Genomic DNA, 19,643 nt, shown 5'->3' with positions numbered 1-19,643 from the left:
ACTTATACACAGAATTTTTATTGCACAAGGGTCAACTGTTTATTAATAATCACTTTAAATGTGAATGGTCTAAATACGCTAATGAAAAGAGATCTCCAAGTGGATTAAAATGTTTAAAAAAAAAAAAGCTCAGTTGCTATTCACAAGAAATCCATTTTATTAAGATTCAGGTTAAAAGAAAAGAGATGGGCAATGGAGGGGGCAGTAAAGGAATGGAGAAAGATATACCATGCTAACACATATGAAAAGAAAGCTCGACTAGCTATATAAATTTCAGACAAAGTAGACTTCAGGACAAGAAAAATGATCAGGGAAAAAGAGGGGCATTACAGAGTGATAAAGGGGTAAATTCTGCAAGAAGACACAGCAATCCTGGGGTGCATCTAACAGAGCAGGAAAAGACAGGTAGCAAAAACTGAGAGAACTACAAGGAGAAAAAGACTAATATACTACTATAGCTGGGGAGCTCAGTACCCATATTTCAGTAATTGACAGATCAAGCAGGTAGAAAATCAAAAGGAATACAGATGGCCTGAGAGCACGATCCATCACCTGGATCTAAATGACATGGACGGAACACTGCATCCAACTACAGCAGAAGACTCATTCTGCTCAAGCTTGCATGGACTATTCACCAAGACGGAACATGCTCTGGCCCATAAAACGTACCTTAACAAATTTAAATCAAATATAAATCACATACAGGACATTCTCAGATTACGATGGAACTAAACTAGAAATCAGTAACAGGAAGAGAGCTGGAAAATCCCCAAATACACGGAGATTAAACACACTTCCACATAACACGTGGGTCAAAAAAGAAGTCTTAAGAGAAATTATTAAGTATTTGAACTAAATGAAAATGAACACACAACTTAGAAAAAACTGTGTGATGCAACAAAAGCAGTGTCAAGAGGGAAATTTATAGCAATAAGGGTGTAAATTAGAAAAGATTAAAAAACTGAGTATCAGGAATCTAAGCTTCTCCTTTTAAAAGCTACAGAAAAAAGGGCAACTTAATCCTAAAGACAGAAGGAAAAAAAAAAGGAGAAAATAATAAAAATTATATCAACTAAATTGAAAGTAGAAAAACAGTGAAAAAAAATCAATAAAACCAAAAGCTGGTTCTTTGAAAGATCAATAAAAGTGCCAGGCCTCCAGCTAGGCTAAGGAAGGAAAAAGGAGGGAAGATACAAATTGCCAATATCAGAAATGAAAGAGAGGTTATCACTACTGATTTCTTGGATATTAAATGCATAATAGAGTAATTAATTAATATAGCTATTCCAGCTTTCTTTTCATTAGTGTTAGCATGCTACCTCATTCTCTGAGGCCAGCATTATCCTAATTCCAAAACCAGAGAAAGGTTTTACAAAACAGGAAAACTACAAACCAGTATCTCCCATGCAGAAATCCTCAGCAAAATATTAGCGAATCAAATCCAACAAGGTATGGAAAGAATCAGACACCACTAACAAGTGGGATGTACACCAGGAACACGAGGCTGGCTCAACACCTGCAGGTCAATCCGTGTAACACACCACGTCAACCGGCTCAAGAAGAAAAATCATGTGATCGTATCAACCGACGCAGAAAAGGATGTGACTAAATCCAACAACCATCCCTAATGAAAAACCGACCAACCAACCCATCTCTGGGCAAACTGAGAATCAAGAACTTCCTTAGTTTGATTGAGAACATCTACCAAAAAATGCACAGTGAGCATCATACTTAACGGTGAGAAGCTGGACCCTTTCCTGCAAAGACGAGGAACGAGGCAACGATGTCTCCTCTTACCCCTCCCACTCTAACCTCACACTGGAAGTTCTAGCCAGTGTGATAAGACAGGAAGACGAAATAAAAGGTACACAGACAGGGGAGGAAGAAATGAAACGGTCTCTGTTCACAAACAACATGCTTGTCTTTGTAGAAAAATGCTAAAGAATCAGTAACAACCCCCCAAAAAATATACTTATGGAACTAGTAAGCCAATATAGAAAGCTTGCAGGACACACGACACAAGGTTAATACGGCAAGTGCTTTCCTAAATACCAGAAATAAACAATCGGAATTTGAAAAATTTAAATACCATTGACAATAGCAAATGGTGTTTTTATCAGGCAGAAATCCTAACAAAATATGCACAGGATCTCTATGCAGAAAACTACAAAACTCTGATGAAAGAACTCAAAGATCTAAACAAACGGAGAGATATTCCATGTTTATGGTCTGTAATATTCAATATTGTTAAGATGTCAGTTCATCCCAGTTTGATTTGTAGATTCAATACAATACAATAAAAAGCCCAGCAACCTATTTTGTAGATATTAACAAATCAATTATAAAGTTTATTTAAAAGGCAAGAACCCAAAAGAGACAAAAACAATACTGAAGAAGAATAAAGTTGGAGGACTCATGCTATTCAATTTCAAGACTTAACTACAAAGCTACAGTCATTAAGACAATGTGGGATTGGCAATAAGACACAAAGGTCAATGGAACAGAATAGAGAGCTCAGAAATGCAGCCTACAAATACAGCCAACCAATCTCTGACAAAGGAGCAAAGGTAATTCAATGAAGGATATTCTTTTCAAACAAATGAGTCTGGAATCACTGGACATCCACATGGAAAAAAAGTAAACCTAAGAAATAAACCTTACACCTTTCACAAATATTCACTCAAAATGGATCACAGACCTAAATGTAAAATGCAAAACTGTAAAACTTGTAGAAGAAAATGCTAGAGGAAATCTAGATGATGTTGGGTTTGGTGATGATGCTTTAGGGTCACCACCAAAAGAAAGACCCAAGAAAAAAAAAATTAAGTTGGACTTTATTAAAATTAAAACCTTTTGCGCTGCAAAAGACATTTAAGAGAATGAAAAGATAAGCCACTGACTAGAAGAACCTATCTGCAAACATATATCTGATAAAGGACGTGTATCCAAAATATACAAAGAATTCCTAAAACTCAACAATAAGAGAACAAAAAACCCTACTGAAAAGGGGCAAAAGATTGAACAGAAACCTCACCACAGAAGATAGACAGATGACAAATAAGCATATGAAATGATGCTCAGCATCATTTGTCACTGGGAATTGCAAATTAAGATACTATTATACACCTATTAGAAGAGCCAGCATCAAAAAAAAAACGACTACCAATTGCTGACAAGGATGATAGCAACACAGACTCATTCACTACTGATGGGACTGCTGAGGACACGGGTCACTTTGGAAGACAGCTGAGTAGTTCCTGCTGAGCTAAACACAGTCTGACACCATCCAGCAATCACTCTTAAGTATTCACCTAACTGGTTTGAAAACTCATGACCACGCAAAACCCTGTACATGAACATTTATAGAAGCTGCACTCATAACAGCCCAGAACTGGAAGCAACCAAGATGTCCTTCAACAGGTGAACAGATTATCAGACTGCGGTACATCCACTGAATGGAGTATGGTGATTAAAAAGACGCGAACTATCAAGCCGTGAAAAGACACAGAGAGGCTGTAAATGCATATTGCTAAGTGAAAGACGCCCTCCTGAAAAGGCTACACTCTGTATGACTCCAATTATTCTGGACAAATGAAAAGCGAAAGCCACAGCTAGGGTGGAAAGATCAGAGAACGCCAAGAGGAAGGGGCTGAATTAGTCAAACACAGGGGAATGTCAGGGTGGTGAAACTATTCTGTATGACACTGTAATTGTGGATACACGACACTGTCTGTGCCTTTGTCGAGATCCACAGACGCTTCCATCATAAAGAGTGAACTCGAATGTTTGCAAATTTAAAAAAAAAAAAATTAGCATTTAGAAGGTCCAGGGATTCTCAAGCGAAATTAAGTATGACCAAAAAAAAAAAAAAAAAAAAACTAACTGTATTACAAATGTATGAAACAAGAGAGTGAAGAGGGGAGAGGAGAGGGTGTGGCTTAAGTAACTTTGGAAATGAGTAGAGTCTTTAGGAGAAAGGCCAAAGAAATGCACCTAAGTATTTGTACTCCATGGGGTCTAGGTTAACAGCTCTGATACATTGCTGGTGTAGCAGAAATGGACAACTAAGAAAAAAGGTGGTGGAAGGCGAGAGCCAGGTTCCTAACTGGAGTGGGAGTTTCCAGGTAGGCAAGGCAGAGAGGCAAGAATGATCTACACAGTAATGAGCTAGCATCAGGCACAGGCATGAACTCGTGTTTAGTCCACTACAGATACAAACGGCTGCACAGAGAAATACTCACGGATGCGTGTACACACAAGGGTAGTATGCATACATTTATTTCCTTGCCCTGTCAGCTGAGAGCGCCCAGAAGCCAGGAGCACAGCCAGAGCCCAGATTTTGGTTTCTAATAGCAACTCCAATAAAAGGAACCAGGGCTCTTTGGAAAAAAATGGTTGATTGCAGAGCTGGAGCAGGAAATATACAAGACGAGCCAGGAGCATCTTATAGAGGCTGAAAAGTAAGAGCGTGCTCCAAGAAACCAACCAAAAAAATCCCACAGTCTGGGAAGAGGGGGGAGTAACTTTTCAATGGAGAAACCTGACAGGCACTGCCTGGGCCAGGTGATCAAGGGCTACACCAGCCCATAAATCAGGTTAACAGCATGCACTCTGGATGGGATGCGATTAGAATAGCACTTCACCCCCGTCCTTCCTCCCAAACACCCTTAACCCCACGCTAATCATGAGAAAAACTTCAAATTCCAATGGAGGGACATTCTACAAAATACCTGACCAGTACATCTCAAAACTGCCAAGGTCTTTAAAAATAAGGAAAGTCTGAGAAACCGTCGCAGCCAAAATGACAACTAAATGTGATGTCGTATCCTGAACGGGGTCCTGGGGCAGAAAAAGACCAAGGAAATCCAAACAAAAGATGGACTTTGGTGGGGAAGGGGATAACTCAGTGGTAGAGTGTGTGCTTAGCAAGTACGAGGTCCTGGGTTCAACCCCCAGTCCCTCTATTAAAATAAATAAATAAGCAAACCTAATTCCACCCAACCACCCCCCAAAAAAGAAAGAGTTATGGTTAAAAAAAAAAAAGATGGACTTTGGTTAATATTCAATGAAGTAGTTTTCTCCTGCTTCTGTGACAAGTTACCACAAACACAGCAGTTTACAAAACTAACGTATTACCTTACAGTTCTGTAGACCAGAAATCTGATACAGTCTGACTGAGTGGAAATCACGATGTCAACCTGGAGGCTCTGGGCGACAATCCGGCTGCCTGCCTGGTGCAGCTTCAAGAAGCCGCTCACTCCACTTGGATCCTGACCCCTTCCTCTGTCTTAGAAGCCAGAAACCCCAGGACAAGCTTTCCCACGCTGCCATCCCTCAGGTTCTCTCTTTGGAGACCTCCTCCCCGTCTCCCCCATCACCCCGTCCCCTACCTTCCGTCTCCCCCACCATCCTGTCCCCCTCCCCACCCCATCCTGTCCCCCTCCCCACCCCCACTTTCAGAATGCTTGTGATTCCACTGGGCCCACCTGGATAATCCTCCTGGTTAAAGGTCCCCGATGAGCAAGCTTAATTGCACCTGCACTCTTAACGCCCTTTGCCATGGGAACCTGACATGTCTCAGGATCGAGGCATTATCCTATCACAATTTATCCACATCAGCTTGTTAACTGCAACAAATACACTCTACTAATACATCAGTAATGCGAGACACTAGGTGGGGGTACGAGAGAACTCTATTACTGTCACGACTTTTCTGTAAAAGTAAAACTGTACTAAAAGCAAAGTTTAGTAAAAAGAAAATGACCAGGAGAGTCAGGCCAGTCAGTGCCCACCTGCAGACAAGTGCAAACGCAAACTCTCCTGCAGGAGCCCCACGAGGGGGCGGGCACCGAATGGGGGGGGGGCGTGATCCGGAGCAGGCAGGGTGGAGCCAACCAAAGACAAAAGACAAAAGAACTAGGGGCCAGAGGAGAAGCAAACCTGAGAGGCAGGGCATCGAGAGTTCTCAGCCTGAAAACCAAAGTGAGAAATCAAAATTCAGGCAGAAAAAAAACCTATGCCTAAATTTCTGCTGCTGAAGAAGTGAATTAAAGAGGCCTGCACCTGCAGGGGAAGGTGGAGCTCAGCGGTAGAGCCTGTGCTTAGGATGCAATCCCCTAAATCTGTGTTTAGGATTGAATTCCCCCCTCCGGTTCAATCCACAGCACCTCCACTAAATAAATAAACTGAATTTCCTGCCCCCTCACTTTTTTTTTAAAGGCTAGCATGGTAAAAAAAAAAAAAATCCTTCAAAGTTATTAGAAAACATGGTAAAATGCTGGCAAATTTTAAATGGGTCAAAGACAAAAAAAAATATATATATACAAATATCTGGGGGAAATGTTAAGGCATGGCTTCCAACAGCCCGGTAACAGCCCCACTCATCCTGCCCTTTTCTGAGGAAGCTGAAGATAACTCACGTGGACGTCTTTCAGGCAATACTCATCAGCCAGGCTTAGGCTCATCAAAAAACACACACACTGAAGATACACAGACTGTGCCTGTTTTCTCATTAATCATCACAAAATCCTCGTGGAAATGCCCCGACAGCCACAAAGCTGCACCTCCATCCACACTCAGACTGACCTTCTGCCTTTGTCCCACGGGCCCTCGTGGGCGAAGACGTCCCTGCACCTCCAGGAACAGACGCCCCCAAAGGCAGGGCAGCAGGCATGGAGTTTTCTGGTTTCCCTCCCCGGCGCTCCGGGAAAAACCCTCCTGGTGTCGCGGTGCACGGGATACTCCTATTTTTAGACGATTAGAGGAACAACTCCGGCTGAGACAGAGGTCAAGCGACAAGTGTTATCATCAGGCCCCAAATAGGGGGCTACAAACAGTCTGCTTCTAAGTGATAACGCTGCAGTCCTTTCATTCTGGCTGGATTTCATGCACGTGGATGGGATCGAGTTGAAGGTGAGTAAGGATGCTTGGAGCCGCCTTCCCGCTGCCTCCTGGCTGTTCTTACCAGTAACAGCACCATAGCATGAAAAAACCTATTTTTTAAAAACAAAAAAACCAGCAACACCCATCCCCCACGAAAAGCATTTTAATGTATGTCAGAAAACCTAAAGTCTTTTTCTCCCTCTGCATTAAAGAAAGCAGATCCTTCCAATGGCTTTGGGCTTAGAAACAATTACCTAAGTAGCCTCATGTCAAAAAATTCCATTACTCCAGTAAAGAGCTCCTCATCCTTGTACACGAGGCATCAGAGACAGCACACCCACAGAGCACCGCAGCCCAGCACCGCAACCCGCATCGGGAAACTGGTTTGGGCTCCATCTCTCACTTCACATTAGGGGCTGTTCGGTTTGGCTGTTGTCCTTGTTCTGGAGGCTTAGGGGAAAAGGCAAATAAAGAGCCTGAATGAAGGGGAAAACTTTTCTTTGTGAAAAGTAACAACTATCCAAAAGGATCACGTGACATCGTTCCTGACTATCAAAAAGAGAAGACAAATGTTGGGGATACTTGCATCTGCGACACGAGCACAGTGAGAATTTATCTATTCATAACCCATAATCCATATTACTACATCTCGAGTTTTTTTTTTTTAAGAAAGCATTTTATATAATTCGGTATACCTTCTCGTGAATTCCGTTTGAGTCCCACAAATCTGCACCACACCCAGGGCTGATGTTGCTAGTTTCAGGGAGTGAAGCCACCAGGTAACCAATCACGGAGAAGCTCATCTTTGTGACAACACGGGTAGCCGCCTGCCCATCACAGGACAGGACGAGCCTGCCTCAGCCACATGAGTCTGTGAGCAAGGGCTGGTCAAGAGAGGACTTCAAGGGCATCGCAAGAAAGGAGTCCAGCCCTGGTTCTCGAGAACAGGACACGTAGCCCCCAAGCCTTCACCTGCACGCTGCGTCCCAGATACATGGGCACAAGGACAGTCACACAGTGACCCTTGGCTTTCTCAGGAAACCGAGACAAGGGAGGATGGTACAGTACCACTGTTAGCTCTGATCAGCCAGGGGAGTTACCCTGCCAGACTGGCTGTCCTGTTCACAATGGAATTAATGGAGAGAATTTTATCCCCCCTGTCTTCCCTCAAAAACTGAAAATTCTTTCCTGGGTACAAAGTTTCAGTTTTCCAAGATGAAAAGAACTCTGGAGATGGGGCAGTGGTGATGGTTGCAAAACAATATGAATGTACTTAATACCACTGAACTGTACACTTAAAAACAGTTAGGATGGTCACTTTTATGGCATGTGTTTTTTACCATAATTTTTTAAATTATGAAAATTCTAATGGTCAGAAATTTCTGCAGTTGGGTTCCTCAAGTTAATGCAAAACCAACTTTTCCTAAGCCCATTCCCCAAGTGATGAATCACAAATGCATCTGAACACAGACGTCCACACAGCTGAACTCCAACACGTTCTTCTAGCTGCTCCATAAATAATCCTTGGATGGGGACCAAGTCGTCTGCTTTGGCTCAGATCTAACGTACAGACCCTGCCATCTTGAACATCCAAGTAGGGTGACGTAATGCTCAAAATACTCAGTGACAGCAAGAATCCTGTGCTGAAATGTCATCGTGATAGCCAGTTCCAACACGGGGACTGCCCTGCCTTACAGACACGTGGTGCTGTGGATGTGACAATGATGGAAGGCGATTCTCGCAATCCCCGGCATTCCCATCCACTCGGCCGTCCGTTTACCTGGTCTTCCAGGACGATATCATCCTATGCACAGCAGCTAGATGTAAATTCTGGTAGGACAGGGATGATTCAAGGATATAGAACGAGAGGGCCCAGGATAGTGTGAAAGAGGGAAAGTCAAGACTCAACAAAGAGCGTGGCTCTGAGATCTGATACAATCGTCCACTGATATGCCAGCCGCCGGGGCACCTGGGATGGGGGCATGGATACCTGCCCCACCTCCACTGCCCAGCCCAGCACAACCCGGGGGCACCCATGGCTCTTCCCTGGACCCTGACTATGAGATGCAGCTCTAGGAGACGGCGCCCGGCAGCTCCAAGGCTGCTCGCTCACCAGCCGTGTGGTTCCACCCCCATGCTAATCGGCCTCTCCTGTTCTACTTGGGTCTTTCCAGAAACCTCACTGTCACCTTTTTTTTTTAAAAAAAAACATACAAAGAGCTGCACATCATTAACGTATAAAACTAAATGATTTTGAAAATAAGTATACATTTTGGCCATCACCATGAGGCAATCACCATAATCTGTGCCACAACATGTCCATCGCCTCCTAAAGTTTCTTCTTAGCCTTTGTTAAAAAAGTTTTTTGAGTGGGGGAGGTAATTAGGTTTGTTTATTTATTTATTTATTTATTTATTTTTTAAATGGAGGTCCTGGGAATTGAACCCAGGGCCTCATGCATGCTAAGCATGCACTCTACCACTGAGCTACACTCTCCATCCCTGCCTTTTATTAATATATAGGTGATATATGTAATGTGAGATTCATGTATATATATATGTGATAAAAAGAGTATATATATAACATGATAAGAACTTAACAAACGCTGAAGTGCACAGTGTGGCTCACTGCAGGCACCAGGCCGTACAGAAGACCTCTAGGACGCACCCACCTCGTGTAACAGAAACTTCCTGCTCTTTGACGAATACCGCCCCAATTTCCCTCCCCCAGCCCCTGGCAACCACCAGTTCACTCTCTGCTTCTATGAGTCTGACTACTTTAGATTCATCACATAAGTGGTATCATGTAATAGCATTTGTCCTTCTGTGACTGGCTCACTTCACTGAGCACATCGTCCCCAAGGTTTAATCCATGTTGTCACAAATCACAGGACTGCCTTCTTTTTTAAGGCGCCGTCGCCCATTTTAATCCCGAAAGGTCCCTCCTTATATTCCCTAGCCCATGGAGATCCTCTAACCCGTGAAGACTAGAGCACCCCTAGTCCATGAAGCCTGGAAAAACAAGGCGCAAAATGACATCATACTGATCTGCTGCGGTCCAATGTAACAGCAGAGGCCTGTTCCCTTGCCAGTCTCTGCAACCTCAAAACCACCAAAATCCTCTGGCAAAACATTTCTGATCCCTCAATTCCGCTGAGAAACTATCTGCCCTGGGTCTAGCATATTTCTATAGCCTGACGCAGCTGGTACCTGTAGCCTGGAACTGCAGGCTTTCCACTGAGATGGAATAATTTATCTCTTTTGATGTCCCATGTTAAACAAGCCCAACAGGTGTTACCTGTACCCCCAAAATCACATGACGAGAACTGGTTACAAAGAACATTTTTTCCAAAAATCTTCCCTAAAAAAAATACGATCCAGTCTCAAATTGTCCTCCTAAAGCAATCTGTTTTGGGGGTTTTGTTTTCTTGACTACAAAATGAAGACACTTTTGTTGTAGAAATCTGGGGAAATACATAAAAGCACAAAGAAGAATATTAAACTTAGCTCACATGTTGCCACATGATAATAACCCCTGGTGCTTGTCGTCACTGCCTCGTTTCTAACTAGTCACAGATTTAGACTATGAAGTTCCCACACTGGGGATATTGAGGTTTGGAAGTTAAAAGAAAGAAACAAGATAAGACACAAGACTGAACATGAAACACAATGAATTCTCCTTTCATGCTTGGAGACCGTGGCAGGAAGGCTGGTAAACTTGTTCAGCAGGACACAAACCAGTTTACCAGCCAAACCTCATCCTAGGTGCACGCAGCCCACAGCCTGCTGGCTAGTGTCCCGGGCAGTGACCGCCACAATCCCACCTCCACCTTGCAAACTGCACTTCTGCTTAATGGCCTTGTGCATAATTAAAGGCAGGAAATGGGGCTTGGAGGCATTCAGGGAGTGCGCAGAAAAATAAATAAGATAAAGCAACCATGTGCCTCCTTTGCAAAATGGAAATCAAGAGGAGGGTCAGAGGGTCAGTGAAGCCGGGCGGTTCCATCAGCTCAAGTTCAAAGTGAAGGACAGTACCGGTGGATTCCAGCTCCTCACGTTCAAAGTGAAGGACAGTACCGGTGGATTCCAGCTCCTCACGTGGAAAGAGCCCCATGGAGCCTGTAAGACATGCAAACAAGTCTTCGAAAGGGATGAGGCCGCCTGTTTCATGAGGCTGACAAACACAGCAGCTCCCGTGCAATTTTCCTTATTTTTGGGGGGGGATGTTTGTGCCCCAGAGCAGGGCTGTGAGAGTTTTTTCCTTTGTTTTTGCGTTGGGGAGGGGGGGTAAATAGGTTTACTTATTTATTTATTCTGTAATAGAGGGACTGGGAATTGAATCCAGGACCTCGTGCATCCTAAGCAACGCGCTCTACGACTGAGCTGTACCCTCCCCCTTGGTGTGCAATTTTTAAAAAACACACTTTCACTGAACACCTGGCATGTGCCAGGCACCGTAGTTTGATCAGTCCTTCCCCAGAAAGTGTTGTCTTCATTTCTAAATGGCAGCCAGGGAGGCCGCAGTGGACTCCATTCGCTTGGAAGGGAAGGGGGCAGGTGTCCCAGAAGAGGTCAGGCTTATTAGCGCATCAGTGTTCGGCACGACTGTTTTACAAAACCCCTCACTACCTTCACAATAAAGCCCATGCTTATTTCTCACTTTTAACACTTCCGTCTTTGATAATAACAGAGTCTTTTCCGGCATTAAATTATATATAATTTGCTCCAACTGAACCTTAGATGTTTACAACTGACAGAAGCCCTCTTACTACAAGTGCATATCTAAGGGGAGCGAGGGGCAGGGCAGGGACCCTTCATCAGTCCCCAGCACCTGGCGTACCTGGCACCTCGTGTGCCCTTAATAAACATTTACTTAATGAATCCTCTGAATAAAATAACATCAAAGCATACAGTTCTTTAAGTTCCCTTGAAGGAAACGGTCTTTCCCTACATAGCACAGGTAGCCAGAGTTTTGTTCACTGTGGATTCTGATCTTGAAATCCGATTACTCAAAGCCAGCCATCTGTCCCTCGCTTTCAGTGACTCAACAGTTGCGGCGTTCTGTTACAGAACTCCACTAATCTTATCTTGGGCTCGGCAGAAGAGAAGTGTTTGAGTAACTACATTTATCACGGGGATTGAGTAGGTTTTCTTGTTTTCTGTTTGGTTTTGTTGTTGGAGGACAGCACACAGCACAGCACGTAGAAGCATGTACTTAAACGCCAAGCCTTCCACTCTATCGGGTCAGGCTCCGATCAATTCACCATTAACTCAGGAAAAGGAGGAGAGAGCAGGGCGAGCTGGAGGGTACGGAGAACACACTTCCTCCCGAAGAACAGCTGTTCCACCCCACGGAAATACACAAGTGGGTCTGTCCCCAGCCACCAGTCAGCCTCCCCCAAAGGGTGACATTTCTGCAGACCTGGCCTGTAACAGGCTGTCAGCGTGTCTCCAGGAACCTACTGCCGTCTTCACATCCTAAGAAAGGCGTGGACCAGGGCTCAGCCACGTGCAGGGCATGAGCGGGTCCACAGCAGAAACAGGAAGAGAGGGAGAGCAGGAGACATGGTGGCCTGCCCCGTCTCTAAGGCCATCCATCACTCACCATGGAAACAGCCTGCCACTCGGCACAAACCTGCGGATCCCCCTGGCTCTCCGCACAGCCCGAAGGGACAGAGGAGCCCGGAAGAGGGGGTGCAAACTACTCCAGCCTCAGGTCACTTCACACCCATCCCCCGGTGCCCGCCTCCCTGATGACTGAGGGGCTCAGGTGTCTGCTCCACCCCACGTCCCGTCCCCACCTCCTCCCTGCCTGCCAGCCTCAGAAGACATGTGAGCCCCTCCATTCATGGTCCTGACCCCTTTCCTCCTGCACCTGGTCACACTAATGACTCCTTTAATCTCCCTGTAAGACAGGAGTTCCTTCCTCATCTCGCTACAGTGCAGAGTCGCCCGGGGAGCTTCCAAAATGCCGAAGCCTGCACCCCCGCCCCCGAGTCTGGGGGGACTGGTCCAGGGTGCTGCCTGGGCCCCCACACGGTTGCAAGCCCCCTGGCGAGTCCACTGTGCAGGCGAGGCTGCGACCCATCTCTCTAGGACCTTCCCTGGCTCCCTCCTCCCTGAGGCTCCTGCCCATTTGCCTGGAGCTGCTATTTCATGCCTGTGGTTATGCTCACATGGACAATTACAGAAAAGCAGGACACTCCTGCCGCCCCTTTCTTCTCCACCCACCCCGCCCGGCCTCCATCCGGACGGCTCCTCTACAGCGGGGCCCTGAAGGACACGGACTGTTTCTCTGGACACAGCACTCATTCCACTGGAGCCTTCGTTTTCTTACCTGTAAAATGAGGATAATCCTCCTCTCTCTGGTCCTGGTAAGGACCCGATAAAACAAAGTGACACACTGAAGACGTCCCTCCCCATGGAACAGGCCAGATAACCCACAAGAGCTAAGGACGGCTGTGGAATCCCAGCCTCCGGTCCTCCTGGCTGTTCTGGGCCTCCCTGCGCCTTCATTCAGGGGTCCGTCCCCACTGTTCAGGGAGGGTCCCTGACTCCTGCCACAGCCAACACCGAGGTCAGAGGCCAAGGGTGGGGGCAGCAGCAAGGATGCTATCATCCGACAGCCCGCTCGTCCGACCAGTGACACAGAAACCCATGTTCACGGTCTCACCCACACACCTGAGGGTCACCCTGACGCTTAGCAGCCTCTGCGCTCAACTCAAACCATCTCTCATGCATCCCCAGGGACAGGACTTCCTGGTCTCTGATCCGCATCTGTCCCTCTGCCCTGCACGTCTCAGAAGAGCCGTGGGTCACTCCACCGGTTCTCCATCCTGCCTGAGCACAGGAATCACCTGGGGAGCTTTCAAAATCCTAAGCCAGAAACACAAGGAATCCGTGGCATGGCCTGGGACAGGGGGTCCCTGGGGGCCCCCAGGGATCTCGAATCACTGGTCCTATCCTGTTATTTGCAGGATAATTAAGCAGAGACCTTCGTTATAGAGCTGCCCACTAAAACCTGCCTAAGAGGACAAGAGGTCAGGTGGAGGTAAACCCACCCACAAGAGCCAGGACACAGAAGCAGCCTGAGTGTCCATCCACAGACGAGTGGGTAAAGAAGATGGGAGGGGTACATACACACACAGCAGAATATTATTCAGGAAAGAAGGAAAGTCTGTCACTTGGGACATGCATGGACCTTGGGCATGATGCTGTGATAAGTCAGAGAAAGATACGTGCTATAGGGTGTCACTTATAAGTGGGATCTAAAAAAGCCAAACTCATAAAAACAGAGCAGAATGGTGGTGACCAGGGGCTGGAGGTGGAGGAATCAGGGAGAAGCTGTTTAAGGGTACAAATCTGCATCCAGCAGATAAAGAAGCTCTGGAGATCTAACGCGCAGCACGGTGACTACAGTCAACAATACTGTATTACAAACTTGGAAGTTGCTAAGAGAATAGACCTTCATTGTTCTCACCACAAAAAAGAAAGGGTAATTATGCGACGTGACAGAGGTGTCAGCTAAGACCACGGTGGCAATCACACTGCAATACATAAATGTATCAAATCAGCGCACGTTGTAACCTTCAACTTACACAATGTCCTGTGTCAATTATATCTTAATAAAAAAAAGAATAAACCAAGCCACATTTAGGAGATCACCTGCCAGTCTGCTTGGTAAAATAACTCAACACAGAGCACAGGAGGCCCATGCAAGACGCCAGTCTCAGGGTCAGCCTGGGTAAGAAGCAAAGCCCCGGGGAAGCTCTGGATGGAGCCAAGGACACAAGCATGGCTGATTTAAATGTGACCCTAACAAGAGTGAGCTCACAGCCACCCGCCAGGGCACGGGCTGAGGGCACACAGCCTTAGGAAGAAGGCGTTCAGAGGGTGTGTGCACACACTTACACACGCCTGGAGAACTTCCACGTGGGACAGTTAGGCCTTAAAGCTTAGAAGCTAAACCCTACCATTACAGCTAAATGTCAGCAATCCATTGACAGGTGGTTTTTTTTTTTTTTTTAACTTCTTGGACCTTTTGAAATGCAGCAGTCCAGAAGCGTTCAATAGTATTCTGGCCTGTATAACACTGTTATCAGCTGTGCGTATCTGAACACAAGCCACTTCAAGACCCTGTCTCCCCCGCAGCTGTGGACACAGTTACTGTTGTCATCAGGCGGCACAGATCACAAGCTCAACCCTCTCATTACCTCTATTTAAGGCTCACTCTCCTGGAAGTGGGCATAGTTTTATCCCCAAGGCTCAGAGAGGTTATGTCGCCAATACAAGGTCACACAGCAAATGACTAGGGAAGGAGCTGGGACTCACAGCCAGGGAAGCCATCCCCAAACCAGCCTCCCTTACCCACCACACTTAGACTGGCAGCCTGGGGTGCTACGTGGACAGACTCGTGTTCCCAGCAGGGAGAGCAGAGCTGTAGCTCAGCCCCGGCAGGTGTCCTGGTAAGAATGAGGCGGGCCCTGAAGAATCCACTCCGGCACAGCCCTGGGGCAGTCACTTCCCCAGAGGAGGGAAGGCGTCCTCAGAAAAGGTCCACCCGCAAAGGCCAGGCGATCCCTGGGCTTCTAGGACCCAGGGAGAGCCCCTGGGGAGCCATGGCCTGCACTCCCGGGTCTGAGGGGAGCCCACACCCGGTACTGAGCATCCACTGGTCCACTGGGCCAGGAGGACTGAGGCTGAATCTCTGCGTCTGACCCATGAACTCACCCCTCTCTTATTCAACCAAGCAGACCTGCCGAGTTCAGGATGTCTCTGCAGGAGTTCACTCCATACCTCACGAGAAATCATAGAAGACATGACTACTGTCCTGACCAGGCGTACCGTTGCCTACAGGGCTACTCATGATGACATCAAGCCACCTGCAGCCTGGAAAAGTTCTCGGCATCGCCTGGGACTGTCACCGCCAAGCAGATGATCACGTGCACTTAACAAAGCTACACTCGACATCACTCAGGTCCCAGAAGATGGAGAAAACCATCCCAGTAGACAGGTGGTATGTATGCCCAGGACCATTCAACAGGAACAGGGGCCCAAATTCATCAAGATATCCGCACTTTAAAGCACTGGCCCTTCGTAAGACTCCAAACAGGCCTCTCCCCAGCAGCCCCTGCTAAGGGCTGACAGCCTGGTGGAAGCACAGACTGGGGTCTGCTCACTAACCGGACAAGCGCGAGCAAGGTTTTCATAGGTTGGCACATTCTGATGCTCCGGGGCGAGAAAAGCCGAGTTACAGAGACCACTTCCCTGTCTTGAGCTTCTCATCCAAAACACGAGGTCTCCCCCGCGCACAGCCAGGCCTTAGCTCAGGCTCTAGAACGAGCATGTTTCTCAAACCACCACTGCGTCGGGGTCCCCGGGGCTCAGGGCACACACCGGAAGCCGTGCCGATGCAGAAGTCAGGCGAGAGGCTCTAACCCACGGCACAAACACACACAACACGCGTGCGGCACGCTTCCCGATGCCACTGTTCCGTTAAGTAGGAAACCAGACACAAAACTGCATATGCAGCACGAACTTGCTAACATAAATAAAGCTCACAGAGAAAGCTGGAAAATCAATACGAAAGGGTGAGCTGTGGAATCAAGGGCTTTTTCTTCCTTCTCCTCTATTTTCCCAATTCTCTACCATTAGCATTTATTTGTCAGATCACGGGAGAAAGCTTCACTACAAAAGGATGTTTCTCATGCTCTGTTTTACCTTAAAGAACTGAGCTCTGCCTGGAAATGATCTTTGTAATGCTACTATACTGACTGGTTTGTGCAGCTCTCCTTCCAAGGACAGCCAGCTCTTCTGACAGCGTATCACACAAGCCCACTTGTAGAATCAAGAAGAACCAAGATGAACTTCCAGACCAGTCAAGATTCTCATGGTGAAAGGCTTTAAAATAAAATAGGACCCCCCCAAATTTTTGAAGCTGGGTCCACCTGTGTTTTCTGCCCATGTGCCATTCACACTGGCCTGTCACAAGCCCTCCACAGTGGCGCCAAAAGCTGGTCGACGTGTCATGGGTTTTGCCACAACCAGGAATATGTCATACACATCCACACGTGGTGGCAAATCATCAGGCCGAGCAGATCACGCGGCGCTGTGACCTGGGGGGTGACTGCCAGAGGTGAAAGGTCAGGGGCTCCGCAGAGGGTCAAGGTCGCACCTGTGCCCACTAGCACACGAGGGCAAGGCTTTGGGGATCCGTACAGCAGAGCAGGAGAGTCAGACACCGTGTGATGCTCTGTGACCCCGCAGCGGGGACCCAGCTGTACCTGCTGCGAACGTGCCAAGCTACTTTCTGGCAATGTTCGAAGTCGGCATGCCCCCAGAGATGCCGGGGAGCCACCGGTCTGGATGCGGTATCTCGAGTGTGCCCCAAACCAGCAACCAAGCCTGGTACGTCACCAACCTCGTCCTCAGCTTGCCCTGCTACAGCCTGTGAGCGCTCTGCGGGCTGGAGCTGTGTTTCATGCTGTGATCCTAACCACTATTCCTAAGAGAGGACAGTCTGCCCCTCTTGGGAGGTATGACACCGTCCCCGCGGCCGCTCGACCTTACACGAGAGAGGAGGATTCGTTAGCTTAACTGACAGTGGGCTGTTTAGATTCAGCAAGGTGCTCGAGGAGTAAGTCAGAGAACCCCTTCCTCCCACAGCCCAGGGACCTCCCCCATCTCTTTCCAGGACCTTCCAAATGCACCTTCAGAGGCTGCCAGAAACAGCAGGAGCGAGGAAGGGGAGGATGCACTGTAATCTCCAGCCAGAGAAGAACAATTCAGACATTCTTCCTTTTTTTTTTTCAAATTAACTAATTTATTTTTAATTTTTTTTGTCTGCTTGTTTAACGGAGGGACTGGGGACTGAACCCAGGACCTTGTGCATGCTAAGCACATGCTGTACCACTGAGCTATATCATTTCTCCCCCTTGACCTTTTTAAGAAGGTAGTTTCATCATTACAAAAATGCAGCATTTTAAGTGCTATGTGTCTAAGAAAAGTTCATTTGATAGTTCCAGACTCCATGAGAAATGCTTTCAAATTTCCTAAAAATTATTTCTAGAGAGTCCTGGAAGGGTTGTCTGCAGCCTAACCAAGGTGAGAACGACCACATTTCTATTCCCCAAATCTAAAAATACTCACACTAAGAAACAACTCTCTAAAGGTAAGGAAAAACATCACGTTAATTTTATACACATTCAGTTGGCAGAAGTGAGTAAATAGATTTGGCGAGGGTTTTATGTAACCGGTTGATATAAGGTGAGCTAGGGTTAGTCCCCAAGAGAACTCACCAAAGGCAAGCCTGAATCTGAAGCCCAGCCTTAACACAACTTTTTTCCCCAGCCTTCCTGAGGACATGGTCTCTTTTTTGGTACCCAGCCCAGATCTACCAGCTGCCAGAAGTACAGATGATTACTCAGGAAGCTGTCGGAAAAAATTCTACAATCAGAGCGTCATGAAGGGCCGGGTGGGCAAGAATCCTCTTCAAAGCACTTGGAGGCGTGGTAGGGCTCCCCAACCAAGGCGAGACAGGACAAGTCCTCCCCCAAATGGGCTTGCGAGCAGAGGCTCAGAGCCCTCACCTCCAGCACCTGAGAACCAAGCTCTTCAATACACAAACCATCTCACGGACAAAGAAATACAAGATCACCCAGGGGTAGGTTCGTGACATTTGTGTGCAAATTGATTTCCCCTGAGCAAATGATATTTTTATGCCTGTTGAAAAAACAAGCCATCTCCCAAGACAGATGCATTCATCATCCAAACAACCCAGTAGCCTTCCGGCCACTCCTCCACCAGCATCTCTCCCAGCCAACGAGTGCAGCTGGCAGCGCAGTGCCTCCGAGCCCCCGAGCGCCTGGGGCCAGAGTTCAGATTCTGAAAACACAGTCCCACATTCCTGAACCTGCTATTCACAGCCACGCCCTTCGAGGAACAGACAAGAGAAGCCGTTGGAGAAAACTGTAGAAAACATCCCCTTTCCCGTGCTCTGTGCAGCCAGACCTGAACGCCACCATTTTTACAGACTGATTAAACACTAGCTAAGTCAGGAACGTGAGAAAATATACACACAGGCATGCAAAGAAGAAGAAAAACAAAAGCTTCCTGCCAGAAGTTTTCTTTCCATATGTCCTATGTCATAGCAGATTCTAATCTGTGAGAATTCCATTATTTTAAAAATCCTCACTTCTGTTCCAAGGAAAGTCCTGGGTCAGCCTATGCCTTTACTTCCAGGGATCAACCCCCAAACCACAAGCCCTCAAGATTAGAAATAAGTTTCTAGATAAACAACAAGGACCTACTCTAGAGCACAGGAAACTATATTCAATATCTTGTAATAACCTATAATGGAAAAGAATCTGAAAAAGTATATATATATATATGTATCTGCATAACTGAATCACGTTGCTGTACACCTGAAACATTGTAAATCAACTAGATTTCAATAGAAAAAAATGAAGAAAAAAAAGATTACAAATAAGCTACATTAGGCCATGTTTCCCATCTTCACACCTAATAATAGTGTGAAATGGCTCCAGGGATGAGCTGTAGCTTTTATGATGTAGGAACACAACACAGAGCCCAGACGTTTAACGGTACCTGAATGCAAGAACCAGTATGCATACGTTTAATTCAGAGACATCCCCAAGCCTCATGAACTCATAGGTCTTCCTTCATCCATCAGCCGTTTTAATTACTGGCCTTAATTACATTAATTGAATAACTACATTAATTACAGGTAGCACACTGGAACTC

At 46.6% G+C, this 19,643-nt stretch overlaps 1 protein-coding gene across 4 annotated transcripts in view; it reads right to left on the bottom strand.

The window, feature by feature from the left end:
- The window catches only part of TBC1D8 (TBC1 domain family member 8), a 123,128-nt gene that overhangs the window by 58,059 nt on the left and 45,426 nt on the right, over nt 1-19,643 (bottom strand). Inside the window, exon 1 of one of the 4 annotated variants that reach the window (XM_031441080.2) lies at nt 6,586-6,707. The exons of the other annotated variants lie outside the window; for them this stretch is intronic. Within the exon in view, the coding sequence (XP_031296940.2) occupies nt 6,586-6,673 (88 nt within the window). The 5' untranslated portion in view covers nt 6,674-6,707. Of the gene's footprint in view, nt 1-6,585; nt 6,708-19,643 lie in introns of those variants that run through there. 4 annotated transcript variants of the gene reach the window in all.

This window comes from Camelus dromedarius, chromosome 33, assembly GCF_036321535.1.
Source record: "Camelus dromedarius isolate mCamDro1 chromosome 33, mCamDro1.pat, whole genome shotgun sequence".
Taxonomy (NCBI): Eukaryota; Metazoa; Chordata; class Mammalia; order Artiodactyla; family Camelidae; genus Camelus; species Camelus dromedarius.
The sequence above is the reverse complement of the archived record's forward strand: the minus strand, read 5'-3'. Positions and strand labels throughout refer to the sequence as shown.